The sequence below is a fragment of the Phalangium opilio genome, unplaced genomic scaffold, assembly GCF_054372755.1.
Source record: "Phalangium opilio isolate 3A_F unplaced genomic scaffold, DU_Popi_V2 ptg000810l_1, whole genome shotgun sequence".
NCBI classification, from domain to species: domain Eukaryota; kingdom Metazoa; phylum Arthropoda; class Arachnida; order Opiliones; family Phalangiidae; genus Phalangium; species Phalangium opilio.
The window spans coordinates 1,401,716-1,425,877 of record NW_028324253.1 but is presented as its reverse complement, the minus strand read 5'-3'; the positions used below and the strand labels follow the sequence as shown (position 1 = coordinate 1,425,877).

At 38.1% G+C, this 24,162-nt stretch overlaps 1 protein-coding gene and 1 long non-coding RNA gene across 2 annotated transcripts; one reads left to right on the top strand and one right to left on the bottom strand.

Moving 5' to 3' along the window:
• Positions 1 to 2,442: 2,442 nt before the first annotated feature.
• On the bottom strand, positions 2,443 to 7,677 carry LOC149588023 (uncharacterized). Its single transcript, XM_089863221.1, has one exon. It carries the CDS (start codon positions 7,675 to 7,677, stop codon positions 2,443 to 2,445), a length of 5,235 nt encoding a protein of 1,744 aa, XP_089719347.1.
• Positions 7,678 to 19,413: 11,736 nt separating this feature from the next.
• Positions 19,414 to 22,879, top strand: LOC149588022 (uncharacterized). Its single transcript, XR_016380180.1, has 3 exons — positions 19,414 to 19,984; positions 20,102 to 20,861; positions 22,044 to 22,879. It is a non-coding gene; the product is annotated as an uncharacterized LOC149588022 (long non-coding RNA).
• Positions 22,880 to 24,162: the final 1,283 nt, after the last annotated feature.

Below are 24,162 nucleotides of genomic sequence, written 5' to 3'. Positions count from 1 at the left end.
AGTCGGAAAATACGTAATTTTCGTCGTCATTTGCGTCGCGCTGACGTGAGTTTTCAAGAACCAATGAGATGCTGGTTGTAATTTAGAGGCGGGGATTAACTCCGGATCTACGTTTGGACTGGAGATAAAGCTAGAAATGTGGCGAATTTATACCTTCTCCCTAGTAAACTAGATATCGCTTCTTGGCTTAATTCAGGCGATTCAACTTCTAGTTTCAAACAGAAGAGCTAAAAATGTATTCTCATCAACCGTTTTTGTTGGAGATTCGGCTCACCCAACTTACATTCAAATTCACTAAGTGATATTTCTTATTGCCAACGGTTTGCAAACTTGTCAACTTACTAAACTCGAGTTAATTCCAAAAAAATCCTTTTACGTTTAAATTGAGTCGAAAGATTGTATTGTCTGATATATAAAAGTCTTTCTTGCCAACTGTTTGGTGAAGATTCACCTCAACAACTTGAATTCACATGACCAAACTGATTTACTGGACTATAGTTAACTCATTAAATTGGGTTAAAAGATCCGTTAATTCAAGATCATACTTTTACACTGGATTGTTATTTTTTTTTCAAATTTGGAGTCGACCGGAGTCTACGCACGATTTTTTGGAGTTTATGGGGTTTATCATTTTATGGGGTTAAAATGTGTTTCTTTTTTACTAATTCAAAGAATTTTCACAGCAGCACTCTTCCACTACATTATTTCAGACAGAAAAACGTAAATAAGCAATCAGCTGCTGTTGAAACGGAAATTCCAAGACACTCCTAGGGAAATGTGTAGACTTTATTCAATATCTTTCAATCAATGGTATTTGGTACTGCCATCGGATTGAAATCACACACAAAATAAACCGATTGAGGTATGTAAATTTAACCGGAAACTGAATTTTACCCTTCTACATTACATCCCCGTAACCGGTTGAACCCAACATTTCCCATCTAAATTTTTCTAACCCATTTGACAATATCAAGGTTAAAAACTTGACATATCTCAGGCGGCTTTCAGCAGTGGAATATTAATGTCATTTTAAAAGGGGGTATAGTTATTTAAAGGGATAGTCGCTTTAAGGTTTTGGTAGTTTTGAATTTTATTGTAAAAAATTATCAAAATTGAGCCTAATAAATTAGTTAAAATTGTTATTTCAAAATCGAAAATATAGCAAAAACGAAAAGAAATTGGCGGCTTGACCAGGCTGAGAAAATGTTCTTAGCTGGGCCAGTTTAAAAAATTAAATGTTTTGTAGTCTACTGGCCTTGTGGCCACTTAATTAATCAATTTAAAAGTTCAAAGCTTAACCATTTAAAAATAGAAAATATTGCAAAATCGGAAACAAATTGGCCGTTTGACCAGGCTGAGAATTATAAAATGTCCACTTTAAAAATTAGCTGGGCCAGTTTAAAAAGTAAATGCTTTTGGGTTTACTGGCCTTAAGTCTACTTGTGAACCCTTTTAAGTGAACAAAGTCCAGTTTGTAATTAAAGTGCATGGACTCTAAGCATTTTAAGAGGCTTATTTCCCAGCCTGCGGTTTGCCAGAATGACGACAATGCTATGTCGCCTTCTGGTGGGAAACATTAAATAAAAGACAGGCCGTGGCAACGCCGTAATGATCGACTTTTACGCTAGCTACTAACCCTTTAACTTACCACAATAACTTATCAACAATGCTTAAACTCCGACAATATTTTAGCGAGTCCATGCAGCAGCACCTCGCGTTTCCTGTTCCTGGATGATGGGATGGCGTATTACCTAGACCTCGAAATTATCCAATGAATTTGCTTGAAAAAGCGGGAATAACCCTCAATATCAAGATTTTCTCCGAGGGATTACCATTTACGAAGCAGACACGAATATATATCGGATTTCGGATAACTTTTTCAATTTCTCCTTTTCTTTTTTTCTTAAACCACGAGGAGAGTGGGGAAGGTCACTCTTTATTGAAAAACCGAAAGAGGTTTTTTTTAAATAAAAAACCTTACGATGGCATATACAGAAGAAAAAAATCAAGGACTCTTAGTGTTAGCTAAGAGTAATAGAAAAACTATCCCACGTTTTTTTTTTTCGTTAAAAAAATCTACGGGTTAGGGTTAGTTTAGTTTCACCCTCTAATTTTTTTTCTTTTTGGAATTTGCTCATGAATGTATCTGTCGCGAACTAATAAGCCTTACATGCGAAAACCAGACTAAAACTCAACTTCAATAATAACAGAGTTTTATTGAGATCATTTAAATTAAACTAACAGTGATACTGCGCGTTATAAATCGAGATAAATTTACAAGCAAAGAACTCTATCCGTTAACTCCTTAGGCAACTCTGCCCTTCGCCGTTTTACACCGTTTGTTATATACAAGTTATAAAAAAGTTACAAAAAGATAGTATCTAGTTTTTTAGAGTTCGTGACGTCAAGTTGCGACATCCTCCCCCCGATGGACACAGTTCATCATTGTGAAACTTCTAAATGGTGCAACATCTGTATAGCTCGTCGTAAAATTGTCCCTCCAGGAAGTTTGATTGCCACCGCTCGGATCAAGCCATCGCGTCCGGGGAAAAGTTGCTGTATCCGGCCCATACGCCAGCTTTGTCTCGGTAGTTTTGGCTCAGCAAGAAGGACCACATCCCCTTCTTTGAATTCGCGAACTCCATGTACTGGTTTACTAGCATGTGCGGTCTTCAATTCCAGCAGGTAGCTTTTACTCCATCGATTCCAAAACTGGTCCAGCAGCATTTGTCTGTAGCGTAGCCTTTTAGTCAGCTGGTTTCGTCCGACTGATGATGGTACTTGCGAGAAATCTTGACTCGGGATACTTGTTAGGCGTCTTCCGATAAGAAAATGGGAAGGAGACAAAGGAGAGGGTTCGCCTATGTCTGTAAAGTTGTATGTGAGGGGCCTGGAATTAATGATGGCTTCAATCTCGATCAAACTGGTGTTCAGCTCCTCATACGTCAAATAACTACGCCCCAGTGTTTTCTTCAGACAATCTTTCACCGATCTTACGAGCCTCTCCCAAAATCCACCCCACCATGCTGCTCGCTCCACGATATGTTTCCAGTGGATGTTTCTTTGGCCCAGGAAGTCCAGGAACTGATCTTCCGTGATTTTGTTGTAGAGATCCTTTAAGTCCTTCTCAGCTCTTTTGAAGGTCCGAGCGTTGTCTGAATAAACCGTAGATACGAGTCCTCTTCGAGAAATGAATCGGCGAAAAGACAACATGAACTTTTCGGTGCTTAAGTCAGTCACTGCTTCCAGGTGTATGGCTCGAGTCACTCCACAAGTAAAGAGCGCGATGTATGCTTTGTTCTCTCCTTCCTCGCCTCTTATAAACAATGGTCCGGCAAAATCGACGCCGGTGGTAGCAAACGGAGGAGACTCTGTTATTCGATCAGCTGGTAAAGGAGCTGGTACTTGGGCTCCTGGCTTGGTTCGGAATCTTCTGCATCTCCCGCAATGATGGACGATTTTCTTTACAAGCTGTCGTCCTTTTGGAATCCAGAATTCGTCTCGCAACTGGACAAGGGTGCTATCGAGCCCACCGTGCTTGACCATCTCATGCGAATTCCTCGCTATTAACTCTGTTAAGTAATGATCGGCCGGTAACAGGTACGGGTGCTTGAGCCCATAACTTATGGTGGCTAACTGAAGACGTCCCCCAACTCTTATGACTTCATCCTCAAGGAACGGTTGGAACTGAAGTAACTTCGAGGTCTTGGATAGTGGTTTCTTCTCAGATAAGCTTTGGTAGTCTTCTGCATATGCTTGGCGCTGGATCTCACGTATCCAATAGAGTTTGGCGCTTAGGAGCTCTGTGGCGGACAAAGGACCTCTCTGTCTCGAAGATTCGTTGGTCTTTAGATTTTGAATGAAACGTTGAATCCAAGCGGTAATTCTGTAGATTCGATTTATTCGACTGTGTCTGTTGACATCCAAGAGGGGTTCAGGATTCAAATTGCAGAAGAGCGTGACGATCTTCCTTCGTTCATCCAGCATGATTTCTTCGTCAGGACATGTAGCTGCTTTCGAGGAACTGGGCCATAAATCTTTCTGTTCCGTCAGCCATGGTGGTCCCTTCCACCAAAGGGAGTTTTCTGCTAAGTTCCGGATATGACAACCTCTTGATGCGATATCGGCTGGATTAAGCTTGCCGGCTACATGTGACCATCGACTTGGCTCGGTATGTTGCTGGATAGCTGCGACTCGATTGGCGACGAACGGTTTCCATTGCTTGGATAGACCTCGAATCCAATGTAAAACTATTTCTGAATCTGTCCAACAACTATAGCTGGATACTGAGCCTTCGAATACTTGCATCGTGTGGTTTAGAAGTCGGGCTCCTATAACAGCTGCCATGAGTTCTAATCTTGGAATGGTAAGGGCCTTTATGGGTGCAACTCTAGTTTTCGAAGAGACCAATGATACTCCAATGTCTCCATCTTCAGTCTCGTGGCGTAAATACAGGACAGCTCCATAAGCTAATTCGCTAGCGTCGCAGAATAGATGGAATTCTTGATGTACGACCTTGGCGTTGGAACCAGCGTAATACCATCTCGGTGCTTTAACCCTGTCGACCAATCTCAGCTCCATGATCCAATCATCCCATGTCTCTTGCACCTCCTCTGGTAATTTATCGTCCCATCCGACTCCCTTCACCCACAACGTTTGGAAAAGGCATTTTACTCTGATCAAGAATGGTGATAGCAGACCAATAGGGTCGAAAACTCTCGCCGCTGCCTTCAGGACACCTCGCTTTGTATCTTCTTTGTCTTTCAGTAGGTCGAGCAATGAGGATATGTCGAATGTAAGTAGGTCTTCTTCATGATCCCAGGACATGCCAAGGACTTTGAGCAGGTTAGAGCTTGACACCTTGCCGAGTTGTTTTACTGGTGTACTATCTTCAGTCCATAAATCGGCTAATTCTCGGCAGTTGGTCACCCATTTCCTCAGATTCATGCCAGCGTGACTGAATATCTCTCTTGAAACGCGATATACTTCCTTGGCTTCGTCAACGGTCTCTCCCCCCGTGACTAAATCGTCGACGTAGAGTCGTTTCGCCAACATGTCGCTGATTTCAGGATACTGGTGTTCATACTTTTTGAAATGACATCGTAGAGTGGCTGCTAATAGGAACGGACTGGAGGCGACCCCAAATAGAACCCTTGTCATTCGTAAGTGGATGATTTCCAACGGCTCATCTGTCTTTGGCATAGTCTTTATCCATAGGAAACGGACATAATCTCTGTCAATAGGGTCGAGATATATCTGGAGGAATGCTTTCTCGACATCACTCATCAGGGCAACTCGGTACTGTCTAAACTGGATCAGAATGGTTAGTAAGTCTGGAACCAGGCTGGGCCCAACATGCAGGCAAGAGTTGAGCGAAGGGAAACCCTTCTCATGTGCCGAGGCGTCGTGTACTATTCTCAATTTCGTGGTAGACTTGTCATCTCGGATGACAGGGAAATGAGGCAAGTAGTGTAGCCCTTCCTTTTGGTTTATGTTTTGCTCAGGAACGTATTCTGCGAAGCCTTGGTCCAACATCTCAGATACAGCGTCTTGATATCTCATATAGAGGACAGGATCTTGTTTTAGCTTCTTGACTAAGCCTTCTAGCCTCCTTTTGGATAGGGCCATATTGCTGCCAATTTTATCTTGACTGTTCTTCCATGGTAGTCGAACTGTATATCTTCCGGCGTGGAAAGTGAGAGTCTTCTCGTGGTTAACCAATACTTCGTCTTCAGACTTCGATGATACTGATTCCTCTGTTATTCCAAGAGACTCAATCTCCCAAAAGGCTTTTAATGACGCTGCTATCTCGGTCTCTTGAACGCTGACTTTCATGACTTGGATAGAATTAACAGATGACGACATACTTTGTGCCCCATGAACCGACCAGCCAAAGATGCTTTTCACCGCTACCAAAGACCCGTCCATGCGCTTATTCTCTCCGGTATTTAATGCCCAGAAGTAGTAGACTCCGATCAATACCAGGACCTCTTGCGGAACTGGTAACCCATTGACCTCGGTAATATCGCTCAGGGGTAGATTACTGTCTTCCATATACCTCCGAATTCCTTTCCTAGGTACCGTGACCATCGCTCCGCTAATGATTGGTACTTCTAAGGCTTCAATATCCGCAAACGCCTCAGGATTTGTAGTACTTCTCAACGTCAGTTTCACCTTTTTTCTGGTAACTCGTTCAGGTTTCTCTTTCCCAAAGGGAAATACATCAACAACTTCTTCCTTTACGTCTGGAAGGTTTAGACGGCGTCGCAAATTCCCTTGAATGAACGTTCCTTCGCTGGCTCCGTCGAAAAGGCATCTGACCGGTACTCTGGAGTTTTCACCCTCTGCGTATGCGACCACTGTCTGAAGTAGTAGTCGTTGGGATAAGTCTCTCTCACATTGTGGCATAATGGTACTCATCGCCATGGTACGTTTCTCTGGTTGCGAGCTGTCTTCCGACTCTGAACTGATACTTTTAGGCTCAGATTGATCTTCAAACTGTTTACGGCAAATTGACTCATGGTGTTTCCTTTGACAATGTCCACATCTGACTCCTGATGGACAGCGACGCGCCATGTGACCTTGGGCAAGACAAACGAAACATCGATTTTGGCTCTTGATGAGTTCCGTCTTCTGGTCTATCGATAATGCTCGACATTCTCTCGTAGAATGTTGTAAATCACCACAGTACATGCAGGACTTGCTCAATGCCGTTTTGAGTACTGCTGTTGTAGAAGGCTTGTTCCTAAGATTACGGTAATGTTTAGAATGGCTGGATTCGTTCTTGACGTTGTTGCTGGTCCATCGGCTATTGAATGCTGTATATTTCTCGTCCTCGTCTTTACGAAGATCTGTGGCTCGTTCTCTGCTTTCCACTTCCCGCTTCAGATATTCCAGCAAGGTTTGCGCGCTCTGCTCTTCATCGTCATATCGCCTATTGAACTCCAGTAGAATCTCATGCGGCAAAACTTGCGTTAAGATAGGATAGAGAAAGGTGCCATACGTTTTTACGGACGTTCCCAAAGCCTCTAGACTCTTCACTTGAATTTCGCAGGTGTCATAAAGATGTCTTAATGATGTTACATCTGACGCTCTTTTAACCGGCTGAAGATGTAAGAGCTTCACCATGTGTGTGTTAATTGCATCCGATCTTTTGCCAAAACGGTCGCTCAACTTCTCTATCGCGGCTTCGTAATTTTCTTCTGATAAGGTATATCCTCCTATTGCTGACAACGCTGGGCCCTCAAGGAAGGATTTCAGGTAGGTGAATTTATCCACTGCCGCTAGCGTAGGATTCTCGTGAATTGAAGCCTCGAATTGACCCCAGAAATTCTGCCACTCGGCTCGATCTCCATTGTACTTTGGAATGGTTAATGTTGGCAGTTTTACGGTTGCTGTCCTGTTGCTATTTCTCTCTTGAGTTCGAGTCTCGTGCAGGATGACTTCTGATGGTCTTTCTAGCGCTGAAGCTGTTATGGCCTTTGTTGCTCGTGCCGTCCAAACAATGATCTTCTCGGCATAGTCCTCCGCTAAATCCACCTCGGCTTCGATGTCTGTCTCGTCTGTCATCGACTGTATTTGTGTATTTAGCTGGTTAAGACTGATGTTCTTGCCTTTTAATTGCTCCAGTAACTCTCCCAAGATTTCTCGGTCCGGATTCTCATCTAGCAGACACATCTCGATCTTACTCAATAGTACTGTCGTTCGCTGGCGAATCACTTTTCTTGATTTTTTAATGGTCTCCATAGATAGGTTAGGCATGTAAGATCCTCAAGTATAATAGTTCTTCCGATGAATTCCTCAGATTCGGCGGCTCATGAACTCTCGTATTACTAGTCCACTAATTTCTCGTTCTCAAAGTTCTCACTCCCGGGTTTCGGCACCAAAATGTCGCGAACTAATAAGCCTTACATGCGAAAACCAGACTAAAACTCAACTTCAATAATAACAGAGTTTTATTGAGATCATTAAAATTAAACTAACAGTGATACTGCGCGTTATAAATCGAGATAAATTTACAAGCAAAGAACTCTATCCGTTAACTCCTTAGGCAACTCTGCCCTTCGCCGTTTTACACCGTTTGTTATATACAAGTTATAAAAAAGTTACAAAAAGATAGTATCTAGTTTTTTAGAGTTCGTGACGTCAAGTTGCGACAGTATCAGTTTGTATTTGTAGTAGTGGCTAACATTATTTTGAATACCGATAATTATCTCAAGTTTTTAATTTAATAGTATACCACTAACAGTACGCGCATGCCCTAAAAGTACTAGGACTGTTCACGAGCCGAGCTGAGCGAGCTTTTTAAAAGCTCGGCTCGGCTCGAGTAAAAAAAACGGCGGCTCGGCTCTAGCTCGGCTCGGCTCGAAAATGATCGAGCCGAGCCGAGCTGGCTCGATTAACATATACATGTTTAAAAAAAATTGCTACTACCAACGTCAAACTTGAGAATGACTATAAATGCCATCGCATGTTTAGGAATGTAGTGGTTCAGTAAAACCCGCTCTTTAAAATATGCTCAAGGTTAGAGACGAGAGATTTTTCCCAGGCTTTATTTCATATAAAAATACAACGGAACGCTATTGGTGGAGAGAATAAAGACTGAAAGGAAAGCACTTTATCAGTGACTAAGCTCGCGAGTCGGCTCGGCTCGACCATAAAAAAGCTCGCTCGTTAATTAATCGAGCCGCAAAAGTGGCGGCTCGGCTCGGCTCGAACTCGGCTCGCTCGTCACGAGCCCGAGCTGGCTCGAGCTCGTGAACAGTCCTAAAAGTACTGAACCCAACTCGCAATGTTCGTTATTCCTATTTACTGTTTATCAGTTTGAAAATATACGTTTTTTTGCAGAATGTTTTTCGGTAAATTTAAAATATAACTGCAAGTAAATATTTTGATCACATTTAAAACAATTGAAATTTATTTTGTTGGTTAAGTTTATTTTTTTGGTTTCTCTTTGAAAATAGGTACTGTGGGCAGTTTTTCAATTTGAAAATAACTCCAAGAGAATTTTTTGTTAATATTTGAAACCATTACTTCATGTCAATTAAATTTTATCGAAGGTCATTTATAATTATTGTTTATCAGTTTCATAACAATAATTTGACAGTTTTTACTGTAACAAAATTTTTGTTCATATTTAAAAAAATTATTTCGAGTCAACTACGTTTTATTGTACAAATCTAGTGGGGTGAACTTTGACCTCCAATAACTCGGTTCAAAGATGAAATTTTTGAAATCTGTTTTTGTCATAACACAAGCCTTAATCTAAATTGTATTTATAATTAAAACAGCTAATTATCGAAATAAAATATCGCCAACAAACCACGTTATCCATTTAAAACCAATTTTAAACAAATATCTCAGTTCAAATATGAAATTTTTTGAAATCATGGGACAAGCCTTAATCTAAATTATATTTATAATTAAAAATAGTCAATTATCGAAATAAGATAACGGTACACATTATCCATTTAAAACCAAAAGTAAAATCGGACCTCAATTACTATCCTAAATAAACAATCGTACAGTAATTGAAATAATTTAAAATGTAAAACCAGGTTCTTGTAAACAATCCCAACTTGTTTCTCAACATATATCCATCCAGTATGGGGTACCCATAAAAAATAGTAAAATACTTCTTCCTCCATTTTGAGTTAGTTTCAAAAAAAGGTACGGCGGCGCTGTGATGACGTTAAAGGGTGTACAACCTGTTTCCTTCCATTTACTTCTTAAATCCTTTTCTACCCCTCGTAGATCTTAGACGGGTAAAATTTTTTTTATTCTTTACCCGAGCTATTAAAACATATTTCTTTTCAACATCCGCGCTGCACATTATAAAAAAAAAACTTAGTGAATAAAAAAACCCTCTTTTTTTCTCTCAAAACTTAGCGGTTCCTTCGACAATCAAAACATAACTGAGCTTTCACTTTTTTATCCAACGAAACTAGGTAACCTTGAGTTCCTCTTTTTCTATACCAACATCGCCCAGGTAAATAAAAGGTATATAAAAAATAATATTCAAATTTTTTTTTCAATTCAAATTTCTGGGAGAATGGACTCCGAAAAAATGTCCCCACGGGCGGGTAAAGAAAAAAAAAGGGTGCCCTTTCTTTTTTTACCCTTTTAGGGGTCCCAACAATTCTGAAGATATTTCATAGAAATTACATCCGCGTTATTCAAAAAGGACCCACCACCACCTTAAGGCCAATATTGGGAGAAAATCTTAAGTAATTTGATTCGAAATGCATGGTGGTTGTGTTCCCCTGGCCTGTTATAGTCAAGGTTATTTTCATGATAAAATAGCAATTTTAGGGGAGTCTAAAATTATGGAATAAGCTTCTGATAAAATTTAAGCATACCAACGGATCTTTAAAGGGTGCTACAGTGTAAATAATTCGTCCATGAATATTGATTGACAATTATTTAATTAATTAATAATAAATAAAGAACAGACATTAAAGGAAAGGTTCAGGCCACATAACATTATACCTTAAAAACCGCAATTTAATCTAAAAATAAAATAAAAATATTAAAAAGTAAATTATCTCTTATTTAAAAGTATATAATTTATTTGTTCTTAAAAACGCTGACTAATGTATAGCCATGTTTAGAGGCGTCTGCTAGCCAGAACCAGGGGTAGGGATGAGGGGTTCTGGCTAGCAGAGGCCACTAAACCAATGGTGGCACAGTAGTCCTCGTTTTAATGTTGCTAAAAATGCCAGAATCAATAACTAATAATTCTCAAATTTCCACGTGTAATTAACTAAAACCCTGGGCGCCGACAAACCCCTGTAAGCTTTCATCTCTGTTAGGCAAAGAAGGCTGTATTTCTAAAAGCTATTTATGGGAAGAAATCTTCCAGGGGTTTATTTTAGCACCCTGGCTTGTTAATTACATGCTAATCTTTAATTACACATGCAATTGGAGAAATGTTATTTATCGATTCATGCATTTTTATTAATAATAAATTTATTAAGACAAAAAAATATATTTTAGCTTGCATCTTCCTTTAAACATTTTTGGTGGAATCAAGAAGCGATATCTAGTTTAGTAGGGAGAAGGTATAATTTCGCCACATTTCTAGCTTTATATCCAGTCCAAACGTAGGTCCGGAGTTAATCCCCGCCTCTAAATTACAACCAGCATCTCATTGGTTCTTGAAAACTCACGTCAGCGCGACGCGAATGACGAAAATTACGTATTTTCCGACCGAGGAGAGGCGAAATAGCCCGGCCTCCTTTTACGTCCCCCCCCCCTTGTATTTTGAAAGGGGGACTGGGACTATGGCGCGCGAATACTTGGGCTTCTTACACCTTCTCCCTAGTAAACTAGATATCGCTTCTTGGTGGAATTAAAAAGAACTCTGGTAACGATGTTCCACCGTTTAAAGTAGCTGTACTCCGTTGTCAACGAGCATTTTTTATCAACTCTTTTTTTTGTGGTGGGAAAAAAATTGAGAGTCTAGGGGTACAGTTTACTCGAAAGATTTTGGTCGCTAGTTTTCAAGGATTTCTCGATTCTTTCTCCGATTAGTTTATGGAGGATTTTATAGGACCGGGAGGAGACTTGAGGAGCAAAATGGGATGGATAACTAAGACTGAATGATGGACGGATGAAGGGATGAAAAGCATTTAAGAGGAGCATCCCATCTTTATTATTATAATATTCGGCTGTGTTTTCTTAACTGCATCTGTTAGATTTGAAATGTTAAGGAGACACCAATTTTTCCCAAGACTAAAGTGAAAAACGACACTCGTCAGCAGGATACTGACTTTGATTAAAGTAAATTTGTAAACGAAAGGGATCACAAAGAGCAACATATATCGCGATCGAAACTGAGCTATCGAATAAAGTTGATCAAACATAACTAAGAATGAACGAACTCCATTTGATTTTCACAAGCAGAAAGATCAAACCCATTTGATCGAACAGTACTCTGTAGATGGTCAAATGGTCGCATCCCAGTTGATCAACGACGGGTCATAATAATCGCGTCCCAGTTGATCAACGACGGGTCATAATAATCGCGTCCCAGTTGATCAACGACGGGTCATAATAATCGCGTCCCAGTTGATCAACGACGGGTCATAATAATCGCGTCCCAGTTGATCAACGACGGGTCATAATAATCGCGTCCCAGTTGATCAACGACGGGTCATAATAATCGCGTCCCAGTTGATCAACGACGGGTCATAATAATCGCGTCCCAGTTGATCAACGACGGGTCATAATAATCGCGTCCCAGTTGATCAACGACGAGTCATAATAATCGCGTCCCAGTTGATCAACGACGGGTCATAATAATCGCGTCCCAGTTGATCAACGACGGGTCATAATAATCGCGTCCCAGTTGATCAACGACGGGTCATAATAATCGCGTCCCAGTTGATCAACGACGGGGTCGAAAAGATCGCGTCCCAGTTGATCAACGACGGGGTCGAAAAGACCGCGTCCCAGTTGATCAACGACGGGGTCATAATAATCACGTCCCAGTTGATCAACGACGGGGTCATAATTATCTATTATCAGTTGATCAACAGTGGGCCAAAATCATCTATTATCAGTTGATCAACAGTGGGCCAAAATCATCTATTATCAGTTGATCAACAGTGGGCCAAAATCATCTATTATCAGTTGATCAACAGTGGGCCAAAATCATCTATTATCAGTTGATCAACAGTGGGCCAAAATCATCTATTATCAGTTGATCAACAGTGGGCCAAAATCATCTATTATCAGTTGATCAACAGTGGGCCAAAATCATCTATTATCAGTTGATCAACAGTGGGCCAAAATCATCTATTATCAGTTGATCAACAGTGGGCCAAAATCATCTATTATCAGTTGATCAACAGTGGGCCAAAATCATCTATTATCAGTTGATCAACAGTGGGCCAAAATCATCTATTATCAGTTGATCAACAGTGGGCCAAAATCATCTATTATCAGTTGATCAACAGTGGGCCAAAATCATCTATTATCAGTTGATCAACCAACAGTGGGTCAAAATCATCTATTATCAGTTGATCAACCAACAGTGGGTCAAAATCATCTATTATCAGTTGGTCAACCAACAGTGGGCCAAAATCATCTATTATCAGCTGATCAACCAACAGTGGGCCAAAATCATCTATTATCAGTTGATCAACAGTGGGCCAAAATCATCTATTATCAGTTGATCAACAGTGGGCCAAAATAATCTATTATCAGTTGATCAACAGTGGGCCAAAATCATCTATTATCAATTGATCAACAGTGGGCCAAAATCATCTATTATCAGTTGATCAACCAACAGTGGGTCAAAATCATCTATTATCAGTTGATCAACCAACAGTGGGCCAAAATCATCTATTATCAGTTGATCAACCAACAGTGGGCCAAAATCATCTATTATCAGTTGGTCAACCAACAGTGGGCCAAAATCATCTATTATCAGTTGGTCAACCAACAGTGGGCCAAAATCATTTATTACCAGTTGGTCAACCAACAGTGGGCCAAAATCATCTATTATTAGTTGGTCAACCAACAGTGGGCCAAAATCATCTATTATCAGCTGATCAACCAACAGTGGGCCAAAACCATCTATTATCAGTTGATCAACAGTGGGCCAAAATCATCTATTATCAGTTGATCAACAGTGGGCCAAAATCATCTATTATCAGTTGATCAACAGTGGGCCAAAATCATCTATTATCAGTTGATCAACAGTGGGCCAAAATCATCTATTATCAGTTGATCAACAGTGGGCCAAAATCATCTATTATCAATTGATCAACCAACAGTGGGCCAAAATCATCTATTATCAGTTGATCAACAAAGGGTCACAATAATCTATTATCAGTTGATCAACAAAGGGTCACAATAATCTATTATCAGTTGATCAACAATGGGTCACAATAATCTATTATCAGTTTATCAACAACGGCTTCAAATGATCGAAGGTTTATACACGAAACATTAAGCTTACACTTTAGTGATTGACTTTCAACTGCCGTCCTCGTATCAGCAATTTTGTTATGTTTAAATACATTATTTTGTAGAAAAATAAAAGGTAAATGGTCATGTAAAGGTCACGGTAAGCGTACATCACCCTCGAGTATAGGATAATGCCGTGTTTTCGACTTAAAAATAGTTTATTTTAAAACACATGCCATTATTTTGTTATTCGAGTTCCACAGACTAATTTAATGACTAAATTAGAGTAAATAAACCGTGGAAAATGCTAGGATAACGGTGGCCTACAGCGCGTGTACGACTAACTTCTGGCCTCCTTTAGTCCATAAGAAATAGTTTTAACTATATCATGACATTTTATTCAAAATGCGTTATCCAAACGATCACAAAGAATTCCTTAAAGGGAGGGTGACAATTCTTCTACTAATTATAAGCCTTGCCTGCATAGTGAAACATCCGGGAAATACCTCTGAATGGTTTTCCAAGTCAAATTAGTTTGAGATTTCAAGGATAATTTAAAATTAGCACCTCTGTCAAATCGAATTTTGTTAACAAAATTCTCGTGTCGAATGAAATTTAGCTCAAGATTTGCTAAAAATCGCGCGCGTTGTGACAATCGTGGCGCGAGATAATGAGCGTACCACTTTAATTTTGTTAACAAGAAAGCAGGGCGTTACGCGATTGGTTGGAGGTGCTAATTTCAAATTATCCATAAAATCTCAAACTAATTTGAATTTTAAAATCATTCCGATGTATTTCCCGGATGTTTCACACTGCAGATTGGTCTCATAATTAGTAGAAGAAGCGATAAAAGAACCAGTAAATTTTCTTTTCACCATTCATTTACTTAACGTCCTTTGTTTTTCGTTTGTATAAACAATGACTCCACCATCGCCCTAGCTTTCAAACAAATCCAACTGCAGCTCGCCAACTAATCAAATGGTTCGTAAACATTTATATCAACCAATGAGAGAGCTAAACAGGTACAAATAATAAACCCCGCTATATCCATCCACTCTACCTAAGTATTGTCCTATTTTGGTATAAAACAGCTAGTATTGTACGAATACCCGGCATAAAGCAAAATTAAGTTCAACGTTTAAACTTGACTACAGTTCAGTTTGCTATAAGACGACCAGTAAAGATGTTTGCTAAAAATTTAATCTTCAGTTTACTATTAGTTAACGCGCTAATTATTTCACTTATTTTTGCCCAAACCAACGAACCAGAACAAACTTCAGATCCAAGTAAATTAAACATATAAACAAACGTTCCTTGCCCGCATTACCAGATTATTCAAAAATAAATAATCCAGAATATTCTATGACCTACTCAATGAATCCTTTTCAATATCGTCTGGTTGCTTTGAGGTTAAGGCAGAACATCCGGACGTAATAGCGACACAAAGACGTTCCCCCCCAGTCCCCTAAATTTGTTTATTGCCATATCTTAATTAACGCCATTGTGGTCCACATACAGTTCGGATGTTATGCACCGTCTTAAGAAAATCAGGTACTCGAACACCAGGCTCTATTTTACCCTTACTTCTTCGGCTTGGTATTCTTACCACCGATTATTTTATTAAGTTAAAACTAACCATTTACTTTAGATATTGTATACCTATCAAAAGTAAATTAGTTATCAATTTAGAAAGTTTATGTCTTTATATGGTAGCGGAACCAAAGAACCAAACACCGAGTTATCCGATGTCTTCGTCAACTAAACGACCGGGACCGCCACTTCCTTCAAAAGGACTGCATCCTTCACACTGGCTGAACCAACCATTAAAGGTCAGTAAATTTAGTTTATTAAGAACCTCTGGTCTGGAATCAGACTTAAACGTTACTAAAGAGACCGTGTAGTGTTTGCCCTAATAGAGCGTGTTTCAAAAACGGTGGTAGGACCAAAGTATCGTGGATTCTATGGGATATTATTGCTAACTCCGAAAATCAAATTTATATCACATTTTAGCCTAAGGGACACCCCTAAACAAGATACGATCATTGGAGTGTTTTACGAATGACCCCTTAAATTTAAAAGTAAAAAACTGAAAGACAATGATTAATTTAATAATTAATTAAATTAATAAATTAATTTAATTAAGGGGTCATCCCTAAAATAATAACTTGTTTAGGGCATTCCGTGTTAGGTCTTATGGCAAATAGCCATAGAACCATAATTTTCGATTCAAAATTGATTTACCCATAGAACAATCTCCCATGTACTACGGTCCTACGTTCACTTTACTAACACCCTGCATATTTTCCAAATTAATTCCCACGAATTTTCTGGGTGTTCTCTGTCTAAAACTTCTGCAGGGTTTTCTTACCCTATTTAATTTTAATAAATCTGAAAGAGTTACAACTTTGGCATAATAATTATTAACTAAGTAATTATTATACCAATCAGTGTTAGCGAGCAAAAAGGACATAACGTAATTTAATGTATCGTTTAGAATAATTTTTTTCTTCTCTATTTTCAGTATGCAAAACGAATGGGGTTTGCCATTAAGAGGATTGCAAGGAGCGCAATCAAAAACATTCTATCTATTATTTAAATTTCCGCCCAATATATCCCGAGTGCGAGTGTCGTTGAAATGTAATAATTTAGAAGTTTGATACATAATATCTGAAATTCTATATTGTACCATTGTATTTAAATTTCAACGAATAAAAATGCATCTAAAAATAAAAGGTTCAATATGATCTTAAAAATTGAGTTCCATTTAAAGTTTTCCACACGCCTCTTCACACATATGTTTAAGGATATTTTTATTATCCTTTTCAAAAGTTGGGGGTGAAATTGAGTCTTTGATTGTCTTAAGACGGAACATACGGACGGTACGTGGTCAACAAAGACGTTAGATATGACGAAAGGACTACTTGGACTGGTAACTTTGAAGCCTTTTCTATAACCGTCAGAATGTTCCTTCAATGGATCAAAATCATCTATCATCAGTTGATCAACACCGGGTCAAAATCATCTATCATCAGTTGATCAACACCGGGTCAAAATCATCTATCATCAGTTGATCAACACCGGGTCAAAATCATCTATCATCAGTTGATCAACACCGGGTCAAAATCATCTATCATCAGTTGATCAACACCGGGTCAAAATCATCTATCATCATTTGATCAACACCGGGTCAAAATCATCTATCATCAGTTGATCAACACCGGGTCAAAATCATCTATCATCAGTTGATCAACACCGGGTCAAAATCATCTATCATCAGTTGATCAACACCGGGTCAAAATCATCTATCATCAGTTGATCAACACCGGGTCAAAATCATCTATCATCAGTTGATCAACACCGGGTCAAAATCATCTATCATCAGTTGATCAACACCGGGTCAAAATCATCTCTCATCAGTTGATCAACAACGGTTCAAAATCATCTCTCATCAGTTGATCAACAACGGTTCAAAATCATCTCTCATCAGTTGATCAACAACGGTTCAAAATAATCTCTCATCAGTTGATCAACAATGGTTCAAAATCATCTCTCATCAGTTGATCAACAATGGTTCAAAATCATCTCTCATCAGTTGATCAACAATGGGTCACAATAATCTCTCATCAGTTGATCAACAATGGTTCAAAATCATCTCTCATCAGTTGATCAACAATGGTTCAAAATCATCTCTCATCAGTTGATCAACAATGGGTCACAATAATCTCTCATCAGTTGTTCAACAATGGGTCACAATAATCTATTATCAGTTGATCAACAATGGGTCACAATAATCTATTATCAGTTGATCAACAATGGGACACAATAATCTGTTATCAGTTGATCAACAATGGGTCACAGTAATCTATTATCAGTTTATCAACAATGGGTCACAACAGGAGTTCATAATAACGGGGAAGTACGAAACTGGTTAAAAAGCCCGTAACAACAAAGTTACGCCGTAAAGCTCAGCGGATTCATACACCGCTTAGCTCCCAAAGAAATAGTTACGCCATTTTTAGCGCCCACGCGCATTAACTTACACACTTCCGGTTTAGCACTATTTTTATCTTGTGATTTTGGGAGCGAAAATAGCTCACGTCTGCTTCTGTCGGAACGGTGTAAATCAAGCCTTGGCTAAGAAGTTGGCTTTTAGTCGGGGTTTCTAGTTTTTTACAAAACATTTAAGCGATCGTCATTAATGTTTTGTTGTGATATGTGTGAGTGAGAATTCCGTGGTTAAATTAAAACGGTTTGGACAAATTTATTCGCAGTATCTTTAATATAAGAATTGCACGTACGTGTTTCTACGTCCACCATATCGCCATTTTTCTTTTCGACGGAGATCCCAGCCAACGGAAGTTTTGGAACGAAAACCAAGGAGCATAGATTCCACTACGATATACTGTAAGGTTGTATGTCCATAAACAGGCTAATCCTTTCTATGCGCAACGACAGAATCTTGTTGTTCGCGATTTATACCATTAGCTCTATGGCAGGTTTCATACTTCCCCCCGAAGGGGGGTTATTATGAACTCCTGGTCACAATAATCTGTTATCAGTTGATCAACAATGGGTCACAATAATCTATTATCAGTTTATCAACAACGGCTTCAAATGATCGAAGGTTTATACACGAAACATTAAGCTTACACTTTAGTGATTGACTTTCAACTGCCGTCCTCGTATCAGCAATTTTGTTATGTTTAAATACATTATTTTGTAGAAAAATAAAAGGTAAATGGTCATGTAAAGGTCACGGTAAGCGTACATCACCCTCGAGTATAGGATAATGCCGTGTTTTCGACTTAAAAATAGTTTATTTTAAAACACATGCTATTATTTTGTTATTCGAGTTCCACAGACTAATTTAATGACTAAATTAGAGTAAATAAACCGTGGAAAATGCTAGGATAACGGTGGCCTACAGCGCGTGTACGACTAACTTCTGGCCTCCTTTAGTCCATAAGAAATAGTTTTAACTATATCATGACATTTTATTCAAAATGCGTTATCCAAACGATCACAAAGAATTCCTTAAAGGGAGGGTGACAATTCTTCTACTAATTATAAGCCTTGCCTGCATAGTGAAACATCCGGGAAATACCTCTGAATGGTTTTCCAAGTCAAATTAGTTTGAGATTTCAAGGATAATTTGAAATTAGCACCTCTGTCAAATCGAATAACGCCCTCCCTTCTTGTTAACAAAATTCTGGTGTCGAATGAAATTTAGCACGAGATTTGCTAAAAGTTGCGCGCGATGTGCCAATCGTGGCCGAGATATAGGGCGTTACGCGATTGGTTGAAGGTGCTAATTTCAAATTATTCATAAAATCTCAAACTCATTTGAATAATAAGTCATTCGTAGATATTTCACGGATGTTTTACTATGCAGATTGGTCTCATAATTAGTAGTTGAATCTATAAAAAATAAATAGATTATCCTAGCACCATTCATTTACTTAACGTCTTTTGTTTTTCGTTTATTCTACAGGGCCGGTAGGCCCTTGTAGATATGACATGACACCCTTCCGTAATGTTAAAGAAAAAGTCACACCTTTTAGGGTTAGCGTCCCATAGAAAAAGCATTAAAAAATTTTCGGTTTTTTAACGAAATGGTCATAGGTCATACGGGAAAAGTATAGCGAAGTTAGTTTTCGCAATACTTCTAAATTAACAAGCATTTATTAAATGGGAAACTTACGTGTTTCGATTTTTAATTAATGAATTCTAATTTTTGTAATTTAACTAATTAAGATAGTACGTCAAAAAATTACTTTTGGGCCAGAAGTCAGCCTAACCTTATAGCACGCTTAAACCTAATTCTACATTTCGTTCTCGTTGACAACTAGAAGGGCCTAGGTTTGTGGGTGCTAACAAGTTACGTTGACATATTTCAAATGTTGGCTTTCTTGCTGATTTTCCTAATTTCTTAGCAGTGGACGCTAACAAATTACTTTGGTATTTCAACCGAGCTTGAGCACCTTTATATGTATTTTCTAATTAACTGTAGCACCCTTAATAAGAAATACGTCGTTATCAGGTCGAATTTTCGTCTAGAAAAGTAATTCAGGTAAATAATTACAGTTAACAGAGGTTTTTATATCATTTAAAGTAAGTTTTTGAACGTTCTTTACGGCCAAGGCTTAAGTTGTATAGACTAATAGCACCCCATCTTATTTCCCCATAGAGCTTAATACAGTCGAAGGCAGAGGGCTGCCATTACCCTATTTTAGTTACTCTTTAAAGATTATTAAAAAGGCTGATTTCCAGCTCTCATTTGTTTTGGAATCCTGTGTATAGTCTGCTCAATTTTATGCTAGAAACATAGCCTAACCGGGTTAACACTAGGCTTTTTATGCTGTATTTACCGTGTGCGCTTCCAATAAATGGCATACCTATTCAAATTATTAACGTGTTGAAATAAAGATAATGCTTTTCACCCTGTGAAAAGATCGAAAACTTCAAAATACTACTCGTAAGATGACAAAAAGTTTAATATGTTTTCCCTACTGCAGAGTCGTGATGTTTACGTTAGCGCAGCTTAACTATTTGTTACCAACAGTGGATTTTGTTAATTCATAAATATAAGTAACAGTGGTGCTGATTAATCCAGGAGGACAGTGTCGTTATGTAATTTAATTAGTCAAATAATTTCCATGTTTACATCAGCGCAGATTTTTCCAACGTAACCACGTCAGCAACGGAGGGTTACGTTGTTGGCTATCTCCACAGTTCACATTTATTTGTCTAAATTGCTATGAATTGTTTAGGTATTTAATTTAATTACTGTTATTGAAGCCAAAGTTGCTAAACTATAGAATCACATCATTCATTAACATATGTTATAGATGATTTTTATGTTACCGCAAATTTAGCACGTGGTATGATAAAAGTTTAACACATTGTGTTGGCAAGAATGAAAAACTCTTCTAAACTTTACAATTAAGGTGATTTGAAACTCATTTTATAAGCTAAATCAACACTGCCAAACCTCAATCCTTCATTAATTTCATCTTAATTATGTATAATTAACGTTAATTTAAACATGAAATATACATATTTGGATGAGAACTCGAGTAACTCTGAAATAAAATACTTAATTAAGATTAAAACTGCACAAGCTGTTAGTATAGCCCCATGTTTTCTATCTCATACTTAGTTAATTTAAATTATCTTTAAAGTACATTAATAGGCGCGAAATTTGAAAGTTTAAGGTAAAATAAGAGTCAAAACCCACTAAAAATTGCAATTAAGGTTAAGTATATATTGAAAGTCATTTATAACCTAAATGTACACTGCCGAAATACAATCTTACGTTAATTTTAAATCAATTAAATATAATTAACGTGAAATTAAACCAAAAATATTCATTTTTTGGATTAAAAGCTCAAATAACTTTTAAATAAACTGTTTAATTAAGATTAAAACTACCCAAGCCGTTGGTAAATCCCAATGTTTTCTATTTCACACTTCAGTTAATTTCAACTATGTTTAAAGTACATTAATTGGCGCGAAATTCAAAAGTTTAGGGTAAAATAATGACTGTGGCAAAAATGTTAAACTGCACAAAATATTCCAATTAGGGTAAAAAATTCCAATAAATTATACTTTTAAGCTTAATCCACTCTCCCGAACTGCGCTCAAATTAAGATTAAAACAACGCAAGTTTTTCGCACAGCCACAGATGTTTCCTATTTCGCTTTCGAATTAATTTAATTCATCATTAAAATACATCAAAAGCGCATACTTATTTTAGAGTAATTGCAATTAAAGTTAATATTTCATTGAAACTTGTATTATAAACTAAATCCACACTAGATAAACCGTTAAATTAAACTTAATTAAGTATAATTAATGTGAAATTAACCCAAAACACGAATGTTTTTGGTAAATTCATGGATACCTTATAATTAAACTAACAAATTATAATTAAAACTACACTTATCTTTCACTCAGCCTCCATTTTCCTGTTTAATTCTTACACTTAAAAAATTTAAAATCATTTTTCCCATATTGAAAAGAGAGCCATTGAAAAGGCGCGAAATTTAAAAGTGTTTTGGGGGGAGGGGGCGGGGGTACAGTTTGTGTGCCTTTTTAACAGGAGTATTGTTACAATTGTAACCCTACAGACCTTGTATTTCTAATGGAACCGGCAATACCGCAACGCTGAGCCGAAAAACCAGGATGGTAATTGTTTGGACCTATCGGGTGAGGACATTGGAGCACCAAAAACATACCGCGGTGTCACTTGTTGAACGTTAAAGCGACCTTCATCACTTTAAATCCCATGACCTGCTCAATCTGGCAATCTTTGAAAACTCAACTTTGAGGTACTTCCGGTCCCTTTTGATATACAGGGTCTTCAGTGTAGGAGCTAAGTAGTAGAATTACAGTAGTTAGTCTCGTTTCCTAGCAAAATGCCAACCTGTTCTAACCAGGACAAATTGGACAGGATGTTTTTTTGGGTGAAGGTCGCAGTAACGTTCAACTAAAGGCAGTGCTTTATGCCGAACGGTTTCGACACCGACAACAACCGGTGCGAAGCACCTTTTCCGACATTGGCGAGCACCTTCGTGATTTCGGTAGTGCAAGATCATGAACGTAGAAGAGACTGTATAGTCTGTAATGAGGATATAGATTTTGACATCGTAGCACGTTTTGAAGCCAATTCATGCTAATAGTAGAGCGGTGGAACAAGAAGTTGCACTAAGCCATTCTACTGTTTGTGCCAGTTTACAAGGGCATCATTACTGGCATTATCATACCCCCTACATCAAGCCTTAACGGACGAGGATTTCCCAAGACGGCAATACCATTAGTCTTACCATGCGTCATGAGTTTACTGCTTGCAAATGTATTGCAAGACATGGACAGTCGTCTGGAAGATTGCCTAAACCACAATGGTAGAAACGTCGAATATTTACGTTGAGGTGTTTACCAAACAGTTAAGAGGTTGCAATTTGAGGCCCACATTCTAAGACTAATCGTAGGACAGTGCTTCAAAATATTTTGTTGCATTCTCCAGTATTCTTTTTGTACCTTGTCACTCGTTGTCACTTGCATACAATAAAACATGAATTCTAAACATTTATTTACACCCTGTATAATTTAGTATGACATCACCCGTTGGCAGTATTGGGGGTTGTACATAAAGGAAGCTGTTGGTCTGATCTCGACACCACTGTATACGTATACAGTGTACGAAACAAATATTTTTCTTCCATATTTCAAATACCGTCGTTTTTAAGCTTCTTTCATAAATAAAGTGCAACATTATATGCTTATCGAAATCAATGTTATTGGATATAAGTTAAATGTAATTAACGATACTGAAGGACTTCTTTAAGCAATTAGAAATAGATCAACCCCAAATGTATGACGGTAAAGCAAACATAATTATTCAAAATTTAATTACATTAAGACTGAAGTAACAGATATTATAAAAAAACGTCTTGGTTTGGACCAAGGCCGAAAAAACAAACGATATGTGTGAGGTTTATCAATTGGCTGAAGTTTCAGATATTGCAATTTTTTTAGTTATTTTTATCCATTTAATCCTTAATCAATATTAAATTCAATCAACTGATTTTACTGTTAATCGATCTATTCCCTCTAAATTAATTGAAAAAATTACATATCTACGCTTTTTCAAGAACAATTACATTTTCCGAAAACATTTTATCATGAAATTAATTATTTTGAAGGGATTTCGTGTAAGCACTTGACGGACATAGTTTTAATTGTTGCTGGCTTGACAAATTTTCAAGTTTGCATCAAAAAAAAAAAAAACTTAAAGTGTTAGCGACATAATTTTCGTCACCCACAAACTTATAATGCTAAAAAAATCCTTGAAAAATCTAGTTTATTATGATATGTTTACTTTTGTATTTGGTTTCGTAGAAATTAGTAAAATTGCAATCAAAGTTTAGTGTTTGGAAAAGGCCTAGTTAAAATTTTGTTTCGCTTGATGACGTAGTAAGGAGAAACTTTCACTCTTGATGTCGCTCACGTGACGCCTATAAGTGTCTCAGCGCCGCGTTAAGCCTATTTTATTCAGATTCGCGCGGCATTGGTATACTCGGGAGTCTCGGGCGCGCGCGCTTGGCTTTTCCGCGAGATGCCGTGAGTGACGTAGCAAGGAGAAACCCCGCCAAAAATCTTCTCCGCAAATTTGCTTTTGCCCCCCAAATTTCAAGTTTTCAAAGTGTTTTTTCTGTGTTTTCCTTCATATTTAAATATTAATCAAGC